The sequence below is a fragment of the Macrotis lagotis genome, chromosome 1 (genome assembly GCF_037893015.1).
Source record: "Macrotis lagotis isolate mMagLag1 chromosome 1, bilby.v1.9.chrom.fasta, whole genome shotgun sequence".
NCBI lineage: Eukaryota > Metazoa > Chordata > Mammalia > Peramelemorphia > Peramelidae > Macrotis > Macrotis lagotis.
The window spans coordinates 444,429,105-444,445,605 of NC_133658.1; the positions used below are offsets into that span (position 1 = coordinate 444,429,105).

Here is a 16,501-nt window from a genome sequence, read left to right on the forward strand (position 1 = left end):
TCTTAAGTCCTGTGAATTCTATTAAAATGTAATTGGGAGGGGGAGCATTTAGGTGACGCAGTAGGTAGAGCAGTGGCCCTGGAGTCAGGAGGACCTGAGTTCAAATCTAGCCTCAGACACTTAATAATTACCTAGCTATGTGGCCCTGGGCAAGCCACTTAACCCCACTGCCTTGCAAAAACTTAAAAAAAAAAAAGGAACTGGGAAATGTTTAACAAAATAAATAAAAATACTGGATAAATGATGCTAATTTATCGTTTGCTATATCATTATTCTGCTGACAGGGATCCATTTCTATTTGAGTGAAACTATTGTTCTAGATGATCAGTTGAAAACATGAAAGAACTATAGGATAAAAAGGTTCTGTTACACAGCTAGATTCAAACTATTACTAGAATGATTGTACTCAAGTACCAACAAGCTCTCATCTGTAGCTCCAGCAGGAAGTCAGCAAAAAAAATAGCTAAAGCAATGTCAGACTGCCAGAGAAATTTTAAGGCTATATACTTCAAAGTACGGTTATAATTTTAAGATTGAAGAAGCTAAAGTTTTAAGAATCTCTATTCCCACCCAAATGCCAACTGCCCCCATAACTTCCAAAATGCAAAATCTAAATCTTTTAAAGTCCATCATAACTTGGTCCCTTCCTAACCATTCGGTCTTCTTACACTTTACTCCCTACTCCACATACTTGAGCAACACTGGCAGTCTTGTCCTCACAAAGAACATTTCACTTCCTAATTATATACATTTCCACTAGAAAACTCTCCCTCCAGGCTCTCTTCAACTCTCAACACAAATCCCACCCCCAACACACACACACACACACACACACACACACACACACTCAGCCCCTATAGTTTAGAGCCTTCCCTCGGAGATTACTATCAACTTACCCAGTATAAATCTTGTATATATGCAGTATTACACATTATCTAGTCAAAAAGAATGTGCTCTTCTTAAGGGTATACATTGCTTTTGTTTTTGTCTGTCTTTGTACACAGTCATATCTAGCATATGATAAAACACTTAATAAATCTTGTTGATTGGCTATGGCTATTAGAAAAATGAATAAAAATAGGCAAAAGTCAACTATATGGAAATTATTTCTTATGTTCTTTTATAGTTTTTTGTTGAAGGAGAAATATCTGTCTAGTTTTTAATGTTAAGAAAATGTTATTTGTGCCTGCCATGTTTTCTGAGGACTTCCCTAGGTGGAATAGGCCCTAATCAGATGCAAATTACCTTCAATTGTTCAATGTAATTTTATGGTTAAATGTAAATTCACCAAGCTAAGAGCAACCTCAGCTCATCCCTCAACCCCCTTCTCCAGTTTCCTGTCTCTCAGTCTTCCAAACTGGGTATTTGACCCCAGTCACATAGAGGGGATAGGTCCCTCTTTTACAGCTTTTCCCTGACTATTCCCTGTACAGGAAGTAAGTAAAGTTTGGTCCAGCCACTTCTTATGGCTGTTTTCCTTTCTCAGGCATTCTAGCCTAGACCTTTGTTTTTCCTACCTGTTATCAAGCAATTTAATTGTCTCTCCAGGAAAACGTTTAATCTGTAAACTTTACAGACTTGGAAAATAAAAATCCTGAGCTTTCCCACCTCTAGGGCTACTCTGAGTTTTTCACTTCCAAGAACCCTGATCTTTGTGGCAGCACCACCCATTCTCCATCATCAGTTTGACATCTAATGAAACTTTTCATAATTTAGTTATAAAGAGGTTAAATATCTAACATTTAGTGAAAAGCCTCCTTGGCCTGCAAACACAAGACACTGTAAGTTTAGGAAAGCTTCAACTTGTGATTCAATATACAATGTCACACTGTATTACACCCAGTTAACCTGAGGAGATAAAAGAGATTAGAACCCTTTGAAAATATACAGTCCATCATATTATATCATAAAGATAACTTATTTAAGGCAGCTAGGTGGCACAGTGGATAGAGTACCAGCCCTGACGTCAGGAGGACCCGAGTTCAAATATGGTCTCAGACTTTGATACTTATTAGCTAGCTGTGTAATCTTCAGCAAGTCACTTAACCCCTTTATCTTGCAAAAACAAAAGACAAACAAAAAAAGAAAATTTATGTAATAAAAGCGAAAGGAATTTCATTACAGGACATGAGCAAATCAATCAAGATATTCAGGAAAAACTAATCCTCCATGATTTCTATCTCAAAGTTTAAATTTTTACAAGTGAAGGAAACTCAGGAATGTGCTCATTATTTTGATAAAGCATTTACAGAACAGATGGAATAAACTTTTGTGCTTTTTAAAACAAAGAGAACATTCTCAAATATTCTTACTTTCTTAGGAAACAATGAACTTCAATCTATTAAAGATCAGTTAAAATATGTTCGTTCATATATGGAAAATAAATATTGATTTTTTTATTTTTTAAAAAGAGCATTTTACTGATGTTCATTTTTGTATCACAATTACTTCTTACAGTCCACCTTCCCTTCAGAATGAACCCTCCCTTCAGATAAAGGAAAATAATTAAGCAAGAGGATTTTGCTAACATTTGGTCTGATGGCTCTCATGTCTTAAATGAGGAACGAGATATGTTGCATTCTCTCTATTCAACTTTTGTTTTACTGATCTTCCCCACCTATACTGCTATAGTCATATCTTGTTCTTTTGACTCTTAATATTTCTCTCTGCATCAGTTCATAAAAATGTTTCTCTGAGTTTCTCATCTTTTTCATTTCTTCTTATTCTTTTGTTGCCACTTTTAAAGAATATTGTTATTTGTGCTAATATATGGAACTCTCAAAACTCTTGTTATGATTTTAAACTATCATCACCTAGTTTATTTTTTGTTTGTTTTTTTGGTGAGTCAATAAACTCAAATTTTCCTATTTCCACAGCCAGTGCTCTGCCTACTGCACTACTTAGGTGCCATGCTATCACCTAGCTGCCTTGCAATTTCCCCTATTTTTTATCAATTTTCTAACAGTCAAGTCAACAAGCAGATAAAAGTTACTAGCAATTTAAGACTGTTGGTAATTTTGGATTTTTGGTTTTTGTCTCTGACTTAAGAGAACATCATTAGCAGCAGTATAGATACATCAAAAAGTATAAATGGTCTAGGAGTTACTTTCCTGATCAATTCAAACTGAAGCCAAAAGTGCATGAATGTGCTTATATTCTCACAGTTCCTCTGATACAAATTATTCCCATGTTTTTGTAGTCTTCACAAAGTTTTGCATGGTATAAGGGGAAACATTGAAGAGTTATTAATCTTCCATTTCTCTTACTAATAACAGTAATTTTGAAGATGTTTTCATTAATATTGCAAATCTTGTCCTGAAGACTGATTGTTCATATCTTTTGACAAATATTTTTCTGAGAAATGATTCTTGGAGCTACATATATTCCTAAGTAGGGATAATTTTTTTCTTTGTATTGTATTAGTAGCATCTTCTATACTGAGCACACAGTAGAAACTTAATACTTATCAATAAATTAACCGCACATTTATCGATGTTTTTCATTAAAATATTATCTCACTATACTACTTTTCTTCTAATTATACCTTCATTAATTTTACTGATAAAAAAAAGCTTTTTAAATTCCCTTGTGTAAAAGTGGAAATTTTATTTTCTATGCTCTCATTTCTTTGTATGATTAAGAATTCTTTTCTAGGTATAGTTGTGAAAGTCCCCTGATCCTGATCTCTCATTAATTTTATTTTCAGGTTACTGTGCTAGAAATTAGGTTTAGTAAGTTTTGCCAAATTTCTTTCCAATTTTCCAAGAAACTCTTATGAAAAAGTTCAGCTTTATCAAACACAGAACTACTGCTTTATATTGCTTCTGTTTGTGGCTCATCTAGTCTTTTCCACTGAGCTATTATTCTGTTTTATAGCTAGTACCAGAAAAGTCTTGATGGCTACTTCTGTAAAATACTGTTTGTGGTGTGGTGATGAACCTTATAAGGTTCCTTTAATCTGACTTTATTCCTACTCTGACAAAAGAGTATATTCGTAGTAGTAGGATGGTTAGGTCAAAAAGTATGAACAATCTAGCCATTTTTGTTTCATTGTTTCCTTGAAAGACTAAGGACCTTTTTGTACTTCCATGTATTACATTTTTCTATTTCTAAGAACTGTCCCCTCAGGAATTTGACTGGCAAAGTTCCAAATCAGTAAGTTAACAGGCTGCAAAGCTTTTTTTAATTATACTGGTAAAGTGTATCCATGAACAGTGATTATCTCTCCAATTACTTAAATATACCTTTATTTCTGTAAAGGCTGTTTTGTGGTTTTATATTATTCATAAAGAAATATTAATTTATATATAGAATTTCTCTTATCATTTCTTCCCTTTTTTAATTAGTTCATTTAATTAATTCATTTAGTTAGTTTATTGATTCTATAGTAGATTTGGATGTCATAAAGACTTGAATCTGAATTCTACTTCAAATACACTGGACTATGTTTTCTGTACCATAAAATGTAATCAGTTTACATTTATTCATCTGGAAAATTAGGGTAATTCAGCATCAATGTCACAAAGTCATAAGAATCTGATGAAATAATGTATGTAAAGTGCTTTGTAGAACTTAATAGTGCTATATAAGCTTATTTTCATAATCTCTATATTTTTATTACATGGAGATAAAATTAGTTTTAACCTTTTGACCATCTAACTTTACCTCTGTAGAGTTAGCTTAAGTAAAAAGGTACAAACTAACCCCAAAATATAAAAGTAAAAATGATAAGAGAAATTTTATTCAAAATAAATGCAAACTGCATAAAATTTCTGGGAATTAACCTATCAAAAACATACATGATTTAGGTAAATATAAATACAAAAATTCTGAAATGAAATATATAATTAGAAATAATCATTCTAAAAATTCTATTTATGTAATTTATAACTTTTCCCTAAGCTTTGCATCCTTTGTTTCCATATTTCAAATGAATGGATTTTGCATAGAATCTAAGTATGAATAAAATAACCAGAGAAAATATTGATTACAAGACTCTTGCTTAAGCCTAAATGGAATAAGAATTTCTCCTCTCCATTTAACAAGATTATCCTATTAAACTGACAGTTCAATTCCCATCAGTAATTGTTCAGAGGAGGAAATTCTAGCTCCTACTGCTACTACTTAAGATGATTTTTCTTCTGTCCCATTCTAGAATTGAGATTGTTAACATATTTACATTTGTGTGAATTTTTTTAGTTAAAATACTTTATCACAACAGATTTTAACCATATGTTAAGAATAGAAAAAATAAAATAAAATCATTAGGAAGGAAGATGATTAAATTATAAATCACATAATAGAATCACTCTACTTTGTAAGTTACTTACAGGCAAAAGAAGCCATAAAAATACTTTAATATTCCACTCAAAAACATTATGAAAATATGACAATGTTTTTCCCAACAGGACATCCTGAAGGAAACAATACAAACATATATCACATATAAAATAATTTTAGATAGTGATTTGTTGTTTCACAAATTTCAGGCAAAGCTTTCCTAAATAACAATTTTAAACGGCAAACAAGGGCTTCTTTCTATTTAAATAAATCTTCAACTATTAATTATCTAACATTTTACTTGAGATTCTACCAAGGCTTAGATCTCATTAATGAAGTTAAAAGATTATTATCAGAAAAAAGATTTTAAAGCAAAACTGACTTATAAATTGAATACTGTTGCTATTCAATAAGGAAATAAAGAAAGGACAGATGAGGTTCCCAACCTAAATTCTGACATAGTTTATTAAAAAAAAATCAATCTCTGATCATCCAAAGTAAGATAAAAGCTAATAATAAGATGAAAATGAAGAGAGATCCTGCATAAGAATGTATATATATAATTGTCTTAAAAGATAAGAATTTCTACCCCAATCACAGAGTAAGAAACATAAAAGAACTGAAAAAGATTTAGGAATCAAAACTCATCAATTTTCTAGCTCTTCTCCAGATAGCTTTACATAATATAAATATTTTACTTTAAATTAAGTTAATTACAGCAATATCATTATTAACCAAAGAACAAAAAAGTCACCAAAAATCTTAATTATTTTTAATTACTTATTCCTCGGGATCATTTGTATTACTATCACTATTAGTTTAAAAAAATTAGAGCTGACTATTCATAAAATACATGTTATTTTAAAAAGCTTTTCTTTGTATAGTGGTACAATATTTTTGGCCTCTATATTATTTTCTCAGTAACATTTATATTTATTAGAAGTCAGAAGTTTAGAAATCAAATGAATGTTTTTCTACATAAATTCTGAGCAAGCATCTGCAAAGGACATGAATACAAATTAGCATTCCTTAACTATATGGGAAAAAACACAAGGACAAGCTAAAAAAAGTAAAAAATTTTAACTAAAGTTTGGATATTGGCACAGCACTAACTTAACACTTCCGAATAAACTATGAAGACATCACATGAGAGTTCACATAAGTTAAAATGGTTATTTTCACGACTATCAAATTCCCATACCTCCCCCTCATAATTAAACTTAAGGTGTTTACTGATTAAGCAAATTTTGAAAGAAGAAGAATCAAAAAGAGGTAAGGGGAATGCAGAAATTAGCAAAGGTAGCACTACCTGAAAGCTCATCAGAAAGGGGAGTGAGAACAATATCAGGCAAGAAGGGTTTGGAAGTATGGATCAGAACAGGAGCACTTTTAGCACTGCGTATATAGGCCGATGGTAGAGCACATTCACCAATGGATCGGCTTCTCATGGCTTTAAAAAAAGGAAAAGAAAGAAGTGGGGAGGGAATAAAGAAGAGTGACTATAATGAAAGGCTTGTCTCACAGAAAAAAGCAGCAACAGAGAAAACTAAAAGGTACAAAAGAAGAAAACTTCAAATTAAAACATTTCAGCATGGCAGATATTGGCAAGGCTGTAAGGGAAAAAAAATCAGTGGACACATTAAAAACAATATCCAGGATTTAATTTTTTTTAATGTAAAGGAAGAAAAATTACTTTCATAGCAGTTACAATGATGTTGCAGTAAAAACAAATAATTAAATTAACACTATTTTCACAGCAACAAAGTTTGAAAAATCAGTAAGGTCATCAAATAGATGCTTTGAAAATGTCTCAGTACAGTCTTTTCAAATGAGAAAGCAAGTTATTAATATCATTATTGGCCACTTCTCTGGAAAGCAAAATATGAGGTAATTAATTCTCTGGTAGAATTCTCTTATAACTAAAACTTACTATTTGCCAAGAAATAAAAAAAATTACTTTCCAATCAATGAAAAGGCATTCTCTGTCCCAATCTTTGTATACCACAATTAAAAAGGTCAAATTTTCATCTTTAGTGTTTGTTCCCAACAGGAAAAGATGTCTTAATCAAATTAGTTTAACAATCCATATTAAAGATAAAGATGATATTTTGTAGAACAAAATAAAGGTTTATAGTACAAGAAAACAACTTCACAAACAATTAAAATGTTTAAAGGGATCCAAGAGCTCCAACTCTCTCATTTTATAGATGAAGAAACCAAAGGCATTGAGATTAAATTTTACTTGGCCCGGATATTAATAACAGATATTGACAGATTATAATTAACAGGAAATGACTGGTTGTAAACACATTTTTTTTTTTAGGTTTTTACAAGGCAAATGGGTTGAGTGGCTCACGCAGGGCCATACATACAGCTAGGTAATTAAGTGTCTGAGGCTGGACTTGAACTCAGGTACTCCTGCCTCCAGGGCTGGTGCTCTATCCACTGCGCCACCTAGCCGCCCCTTAATTACAACATATTTTTTAAAAATGCAAACTGGACTAACTTCTCCAACTGCACGTATTTAAAGATATTTATTATTCAGGTAAATGATATTAATTTGCAAATTGAAAGATAAATTTAAGATTTATAAATTGCTTTCCTCAGCACAATCTAGTATGGTATAAGTATAATGCCTATTTTATAGACGAGGTAACATACTCAAGACATTAGGAAATAGAGAGGGTTAAATGATTGATCCCTAATGATGTTTGCCCTTCATTCTTGAACCTTATAAGGTTCATTTAATCCGACTTTATTTCTACTCTGACAAAAGAGTACATTCTTAGTAGTAGGATGGTTAGGTCAAAAAGTATGAACAATCTAGTCATTTTTTGTTTCATTGTTTCCTTGAAAGACTAAGGACTTTTTTGTACTTCCATGTATTTTTTTTTTCTATTTCTAAGAACTGTCCCCTCAGGAATTTGACTGGAAGTCTCACTTTCACATTCCAGAGACACCTGGGTCCAAAGACCAGATATGAAACAGGATGACTGGGAGATAGCATTGGATGTGAGGCAATCAGGGTTAAGTGACTTGCCCAAAGTCACACAGCAATTAAATGTCAACTTTCTGAGGTTGGAATTGAACTCTCATCCTCCTGACTCCAAGGACAATGCTCTATCCACTTTATCACCTAGCTGCCCTGATTGACCCCTAGTCCCACTACTAAAAGTTAGGAAAAAAAAGATTAGAACCAGTCCATGCCTCCCAAATTCTAGCCAGCACTTTCTCTATTAGGGAAAAAAAAATCACTTTTAGATCTATTTATAAATTGTATTTGGAGTTTTAAAGTTCCTTCCTATGATTAAATTGTCAGTTAAATTTTATAGTCTCTAGATGTTTTACAATTCTCTTCTTCATATCGTGGGACCTTAAATAGATCTAAAATATCTTCCTTGAGAAATAGAACAACAGATCTATTAAATATCAGCATCAAATGTCTTCAGATTTGTTCCCTTTTTACTGGAAAAAAATCATGATTTTATTCTTATCTTCTTCTATATCTGTAAAATTTTGTTTTTATATTATTGAGACTTAGCAAAAAAAACCTTTCCTAACTCTAATTACAAATGGCAACAATATTTTAAAATATTTCTTTATGTTCATAAATTTATCAAATTAAGCTAGTTTCTCTCTCAACAGAAGTTACTGGATTAATTTGGCTCATTCAATGTTCTATGGCAGATTAATTAAAAACAAAACAGTTACAATAAAAACATTTACTAACATTCCTTTTGGCATGCATACTAACAGGTTTCACAATCCCTTATGTCTACCTTTTTATGAAAAGTTGTTCAATATAGGGGGAAAAAAAACAAAAAAAATTTATATTTGAAAGGATGCCAATTTTTAAAGACCTCATTCAAAAACACATATGTTCTGGGGAAAAGGGAGAAAATGAATTAGTAAAATATAGAGAATATAAAAACAAACAAAAACCCTATTTTCAAAAAAATGTGTATGTTAATATAAACTTCCAAAACAATTTGATATAAGTTAATCTTAGACTAGAAATAAACATCATGTACTGGGCCAACACTCCACAGTCTTTAAAAAAAAAACAACAAAAAAAAGAATTTATATGTGCTTGTCTAAAAAGGCACAAAGATATACATAAAGCAAAAGAAAATGGAGCATTTTCTAACTAAAAGATTTCTTACTGTGTGTGCACACACACACACACACACACAGAGAGAGAGAGAGAGAGAGAGAGAGAGAGAGAGAGAGAGAGAGATATGTATAAAATTTATCAAAAGGATAGGATGGCATATGTCCCTGTCAAAACATTTAGACTGGGATAGCTAGTTGGTGCAGTGAATAGAGCACTGGCCCTGGAATCAGGAGGACCTGAGTTTAAATTTGGTCTCAGACCTTTACTAAGTATCTAGCTGTGTGACCTGGGGCAAGTCAGTTAACCCCATTGCCTTGACAAACCTAAAAACATTTGGCTAATAAATTGAGAGCTACCAAAAAAATCAATACATCGGGGATATGGAGCCAAAAAATATTAACAGACCATTTTCAAGGCTTTTGGGGCAGAGAAGGTGAAAGGAAAAAACAGATTGAGCAGATGTATGCAAAAGTGAAGCTCATATGGCTTTTTTTTTTTTACGTTGGATACCTTGTTGTTAGTCCACACTACCTTTCATGGGATCAGTGTGTCAGAGTTTAATGGCTCTGAATGGCCTCAAACATATACTATTAAATTCCAAATGAGGTAGTAGGGGGTTGTGAAAACCCGAGCAGTACATGTCACTGGGAAGACGAAGAACCCAGGTCCAAGTTTTGCTCCATGAGTACCTATAATGGATTTTCCAATGAATTTTGAAATGTCAGCATTATATCTGCCTTATGATTAGTGATACATATTTGGATGGACCTGTGTGGCAATTCAATTTTCTAATTTCCTTTTTCCTAGTTGAACTGTTTGTGTAATATCAGGTTCCAACTGATTGGAGAGTCTAATAAAAAATCTTTTTAGAACTTTAAAAAAAGATGTAGTCAAAAGGATTACTAAGATATTTATTCCTAAAACTGAATGTTAAGATCCTACAGTCACAATCTCTGTGTATCTCTCTGTCTCCCTCCCCTTCTCTTTGATAAATTTTTTGGTAATGGTAACACATGAAACAGATAAAATACAAAATGGTCTCCAATCTTGTTTGGCTTTCATTTCTGCAATGATTGTAAAAATGTGATATTGAATTGTTAAGTGTCACAGTCCCAAAACCATGGTCTCCCATGTGAGGGTGAGGAAAAGAGAGTGCTATGCATTCTTAGTAGACCATGGCATGATTCCAAGGGGTCAAGGTGAATTCACAATAATCTAGGCCCCCCCCAAAAAGTTCGACCCCTCTCTCTCCATTTCCTATACTGCTTCTAGACTCCAGTAGATATGCAAACTCCCAACTTTTCCCATTCCACAAAATTGCGCTAGCCCTACATAGCTATACCCTGATTCCAAGTTAAATCTCATGGATACGTGAAGGCACCACTGTATAAATGCTCTGTCTTCCCTATTTGTTTTGATGGGGATAATAGTCAAACACACAGGATAAGTAGGTATGGATCAACTATGCTTTGCATCATAGATAACATTATATTATCCTTCCTTCACAGTCTAAACTTCCTCATTTTTGATAGTCACCACTATTCTTCCACTTACCCAGATTCACAATTTCAGTCATTTCCTAATGCTTATTCACACTGACTCTACACATCCAAAAACTGCTAAGTTGAGTTGATTTTACCTACATAAAATCGCTTGCATTAATCCCTTTTTTCCACTTATAGACCCACTAGTTTGGAATCTCTAGACTGGATTACTACAATAGCTCTAATTAGTCTCTCTGACTAAAATCTCACCCTTCTCCAATTCATCATTCATACAGCTACTCCTGTGACTTTCCTCAAGCACAGTCCTTATCATGTCATTTTTCTACTCAATAAAGTCTACTGGGGACAGCTAGGTGGCACAGTGGATAGAGCACCAGCCCTGGAGTCAGGAGTACCTGAGTTCAAATTTGGTCTCAGACACACAATAATTACCTAGCTGTGTGACATTGGACAAGTCGCTTAACCCCACTGCCTTGCAAAAAACTTAAAAAAATAAAGTCTACTGGTTCCTACTAAATATAGAGCATATGATCTCATCTTTATCTATTTTTTAAATTTTCATGAGTTTCATAATGTATAGAATTGTTAGTAGGGTGGTATTTATTATATATATATATATTATATATATATATATATTATATAGTTATGCATACACATATACAACAAATTAATAAATGTACAAATATTAGGTATGTATGCTCAAAAAGCTTTTTTTACAGGAATATGAAATCAAAAAATTTGAAGGCTACTGCTGTAGACCACCAAAAACCACACTATTTTCAAAAATGAGATCCTTGTTTAACAGTCAACAAGGGCTATTTTCAAATGAGAAATCCTTGTCCAATAGTCAATGAGTTGCAATTAAAAGATATGGATTCATATCCCATATCTCTACTCTGTTTGGCCTTGGGCAAATCACTTCCATTCTCTGGGTCTCAGGTTCATCAACTGTAAAATGAAAATGACAGACTAACTGGATAATTTTCCTCCTGGCTCTAAATGGGATAGATATTTTTGCTGTAAATAAATGATATATGATTTTACAGCTAAACAGATAGATGGCATACACATTCCAAACGAGAAGGAAACTGAAGGTGGTAGCTTTTTTTTGTATTCTCAAAGTCATGAAAAAAAGATTTAATCAGACACTTGTCCATTTTACTGTCTTACAAGAAGCTTAGGCAAGGAAAATGGCATAAAGAAAATTATAAGCTTAACATCATCTGTTAAAGATGAATGAATGAATGAATGAATGAATGATAAAGCACATACTGAGTACTAAACATATCAAACACTGAGTTAAGCACGAGGCTGCTAAGACAAAACCTAAAACAGTCCCAGTCATCAAAGAGATTCTACTCTGCTGTAGAATGAGGGAGAGAGGGAAGGGCTAAAAGAAGTCTATATGTATAATGGCAAGACAGATACTAGTAAATGGTCAAGATTAAGTGAAGTAAAGCCAAGGTTATGCCTAAAAGTTGTGAAGACTCCAGGACTGGAATTTGTGGAAAGAGAATGAATTCCTCCAGTACATGGTACCTAATCCAGGCAATAAGGAAATTCTACAAAGATAACCAGAGAACCCAAAGGAAGTCAACATGCATCATGTGTACTTGATGGCTTCTACAAGAAATTAGACATGACAGACACTAATAAATATTGAAAAAAACCACTGAGCATTAACGAAAGAAGTTAAAAGTTTATAGACCACTCCGAAGTCTCTGAATTTTATAAAATTTCATGAAAAAACTTTGAAGGCACTAGATAAATGCAAAAATGCTGGTTACTGATTTGGGCATTATTTGCTTATGTGTTGTCAGGTCAAAATTAACACCAAATCAGAAGGAAAATGAAGAAAAGTCATTCCATACAATTAAAAAAAGATCTAATCTGACCATCTATATAAGTTCAGGAATCTGAAAAACAGGAAATAGATACTAGTAAAGATAAAATCTAGTTACCAAGAACACTACATTTTTAGGATAAATCACTAAAAAGATGCTAAATAAGAGAGCCCAGAATTTGTCTTAGTTGCTCTCCTTGACAAGAAGAATCATAAGTAAATTCATTGCAAACAACATTATGATGAAAAATGAAGATTACAAGCAAAATTACCAATAAAACAGCATAAAGCAGGACAGGAGAAAAGTAACTCTACAGAGATTTGATGAGACTCCAGTAAACTAGAAAATTCTAAGAAAATTCAGAAATTAAACTGGAAAAAAATGGCAAGAAATAAACATGAAATGAAGTATATATATCAGAATTTCTACAGTGCTTCATTCTCTCACATCACAGACAATGAAACAACCACATGTAGTATATAAGAAAGTCTGAATACTCAGTAATAGTCAGACCTAACCAAATAGCAAAGAAAATCATGCTAAGCACAACAAACACCCTGAGAAGGGAAAACTAAAAGCACATAGTTGATAATGCCAAATCATGGTGATCAAAAAGACAACGACTGGGGCAGCTAGGTGGCACAGTGGGGGCGGCTAGGTGGTGCAGTGGACAGAACACTTGCCCTGGAGTCAGGAGTACCCGAGTTCAAATTTAGCCTCAAACATTTAATAATTACCTAGCTGTGTGGCCTGGAGCAAGCCACTTAACTCCATTGCCTAGCAAAAAACCTTAAAAAAAAAAAAGACAAGGGCTACTACAGTATATTTCTGCTTTACTATTGATAGGAAATTTTTGTGAGAATGGTTTATGATTCACTAATGAATTTTTCTTCATGGAAATATGTAAAGGACAAAGGCAAGTGTGCTGAATTTCTCTTCAGTGCCACACTGTGAGGGAAAATACAAAATAAAAGTTATTAAACCAAAAAATTTATAATAACCCATATAAGTCAAGTAGATATAAATTATATATTGCCCAAATTATGAAATACAATAGAAGAAGCCCAGTAAGTTAATTGGTGTGTATGTATGTTTGTTCTCTCATCTTCCTCTTTCATATACTCACACACCCACATACATACAACACACAGTCAGTCACACATACACACACAAGATAGATAAACAAACTGCTACTCTCAAAACTGAACAGAACGGGGGAGAAAAAGCTTTTGACATTTTAACATCTTTATTTAACATAGTTTGTGCATAAGAAGTATCATATAATCAAATCATGAATGAAAAAGATATGTGCCAATCCCACAGCAAACATGAGAAAGGGGGAAAAAACGGCAAAAATCCAATAGAAGGCTTCCATGACACATGAATATATACTCTGTGAAAGACTAATTGGGGGCAGGTAGTTGGCACAGTGGTTAGAGCACTGGCCCTGGAATCAAGAGGACCTGAGTTGAATCTGGTCTCAGGAACATAATAATTACCTAGCTGTGTGACCTTGGACAAGTCATTTAACCCCACTACTTGTAACCCCCCCAAAAAAAATAATAAAATAAATGAGTGAAAAAAAAAAGAAAGACTAATTGAAGGTCATGGACAAGAATAAGGAGGAATGGATGGGTTGTAATTTGTACTGGTTTAGAGAATATTTCAATTTATAAGAACATGGATATAGCAAGCCAATGAACGTAGCAAGTACCCATTAAGTACAATTCTATTAAACTTACTGATATGATGGTAGGCTTATTTTCATTAAATCCTTTTTTTCATGAAATCATTTTATTAAGTGTTCTTGCTTTTAAAGAAGCTAATAGAAAGCTGGATTGAAGTCAGATATCATGATTCTAATTCTAGCCTCCAAATACCTGCAGGACCTTGGGCAAATTCCTCACTATTCTAGGCCACGGGAATTCATCTAAAAACCTAAGAATTGTATTCAAACCATCTTAAGAATGTTAATTTTTTTAATTCTTTTTTAATTTTTATTTTAGGCAATGAGGTCAAGTGACTTTCCCAAGGTCACACAGCTAGGCAATTATTAAATGTCTGAGGCTGGATTTGAACTCAGGTCCCCTGACTCCAAGTCCAGTGTTCTATCCACTGTGCCACCTAGCTGCCTCCAAGAATGTTATTCTTAATAAATATTATTGTCATAGCTTAATGAAAGAAATATAAAATGGAAAATAGATGAAGGATGAAGAATGAGCACAAAGTTAAGGATTTATATCTTTAGGTTTGTACCATGTCTTTACTTGAGAAAATTTTCCAAGGAATTAAGACTGAAAATCTTTTAATAACTTTCACTATTAGCTTTTTGCATTAAAAATAAGCTATATTATAATCCAATTTACATAGTTACTTTACTAAATATAGCCTTGTCTATTTCAATAATGAAATACAATTAAAATGAATTAAAATGACGGATTGCTAGTAATCTAGCAATTAAAAAAATTAAACTGATAAAACAAATGCTATAGAACCCTAATTTTAAAAATTGTTTTCCTTAATATTCCAATATTCCAGGCAAAAGAGGAAAATTATGGAGACAGTTGGGGAAAAAAAAGAACTAGACATAAAAAATGAAGTTATCAATCTATTAAACCTGAATAGAAGATCTAAATAATTCAAAATACAAAGACTTAGAGTATAGACATAAATTTTAATTAGGCATTAATAAAGTATTAAGCTAAGGGACAGAAGTACTGTGTGAATGAGTTCATTATGGTTTTGCTATTTTCAGCTATAACAACAACAAAGGTACTTACATTTGATGACATACATTTATAAACAAAGGAAATATGGAATTTGACCTCATTTTAAAATTATAGTAATGCAATTTGTTCAGAATACTTATAATTTTCATCATCTGATGGCGATGACAATTATGTTGACTCCTTTATTAACAATATTTTTAGTTTAATAATTCTTTGATAGGACTGTTTACCTGCCAAGAAGAAATGTACTGTGTCTTTCTATAAAAAAGCAGTAGGAAAGTTTATCATTTTCTTACGAGTTCAAAGGTAATCACCACACTGAAGTTTAAATGTTTTAATAAGGATTTTTTCTGAAAAGTAAAAATAATTACTACCATAAAATACATTAGAATGTTTGATATAGCAATAAAATTATTAAGAAATTACTTTAAATGTTTTAATAAGGGTTTTTCTGAAAAGAATACATTGGAATACATAGAAAAGTAAAATTATTAAGAAATTAGGCTAAGAAGGCATTTACAGATTTAACAATATTCACAAAGCAAATCCACCAAACTTCAACTACTACATACACTTAAAATTTTAAATTAGTAATATGTTTTTCTGTATCTTCTAATTCAAGGCCTATCGGTGACAAATATAATAGTGTATTCTGTGTTCACTGTGAATATATGACATCTCAACTTTAAAAATATTAACTGCCTATTACAATTTTCCTTTGTTTTTTATTTTTACCTCTCCTTTTATTCCTAACTTATGCAGTTTTGGTAAACAGATGCATTCTAGAAAAATGAATTTATATTGAATTTCTTTAAAAAAAATCCTACTTTCACCACTGACAAACATTTAAAAAAAAATTCCAATGAAAAATATCTGTACTATAGAATCCCAGAGCTGCAAAAGGTATCTAAATATCATCTGGTCAAGCTTTTAGGTAAGATATCATAATCTCCTTTATATGTAAAATAACAATTGAATGGTGGAAGAAACCAAGATTTAGAACCAAAATTTCTCAAGACCTACCGGAAA

General features: G+C 32.4%; 1 protein-coding gene across 6 annotated transcripts in view; it reads right to left on the reverse strand.

The window, feature by feature from the left end:
- The window catches only part of RALGAPA1 (Ral GTPase activating protein catalytic subunit alpha 1), a 331,780-nt gene that overhangs the window by 222,555 nt on the left and 92,724 nt on the right, over positions 1–16,501 (reverse strand). For 4 of the 6 annotated variants that reach the window (XM_074213382.1, XM_074213383.1, XM_074213379.1 and 1 more), the window contains exon 17: positions 6,590–6,730. The exons of the other annotated variants lie outside the window; for them this stretch is intronic. In XM_074213382.1, coding sequence (XP_074069483.1) covers positions 6,590–6,730 — 141 coding nt within the window. The remainder of the gene's footprint in view (positions 1–6,589; positions 6,731–16,501) is intronic. 6 annotated transcript variants of the gene reach the window in all.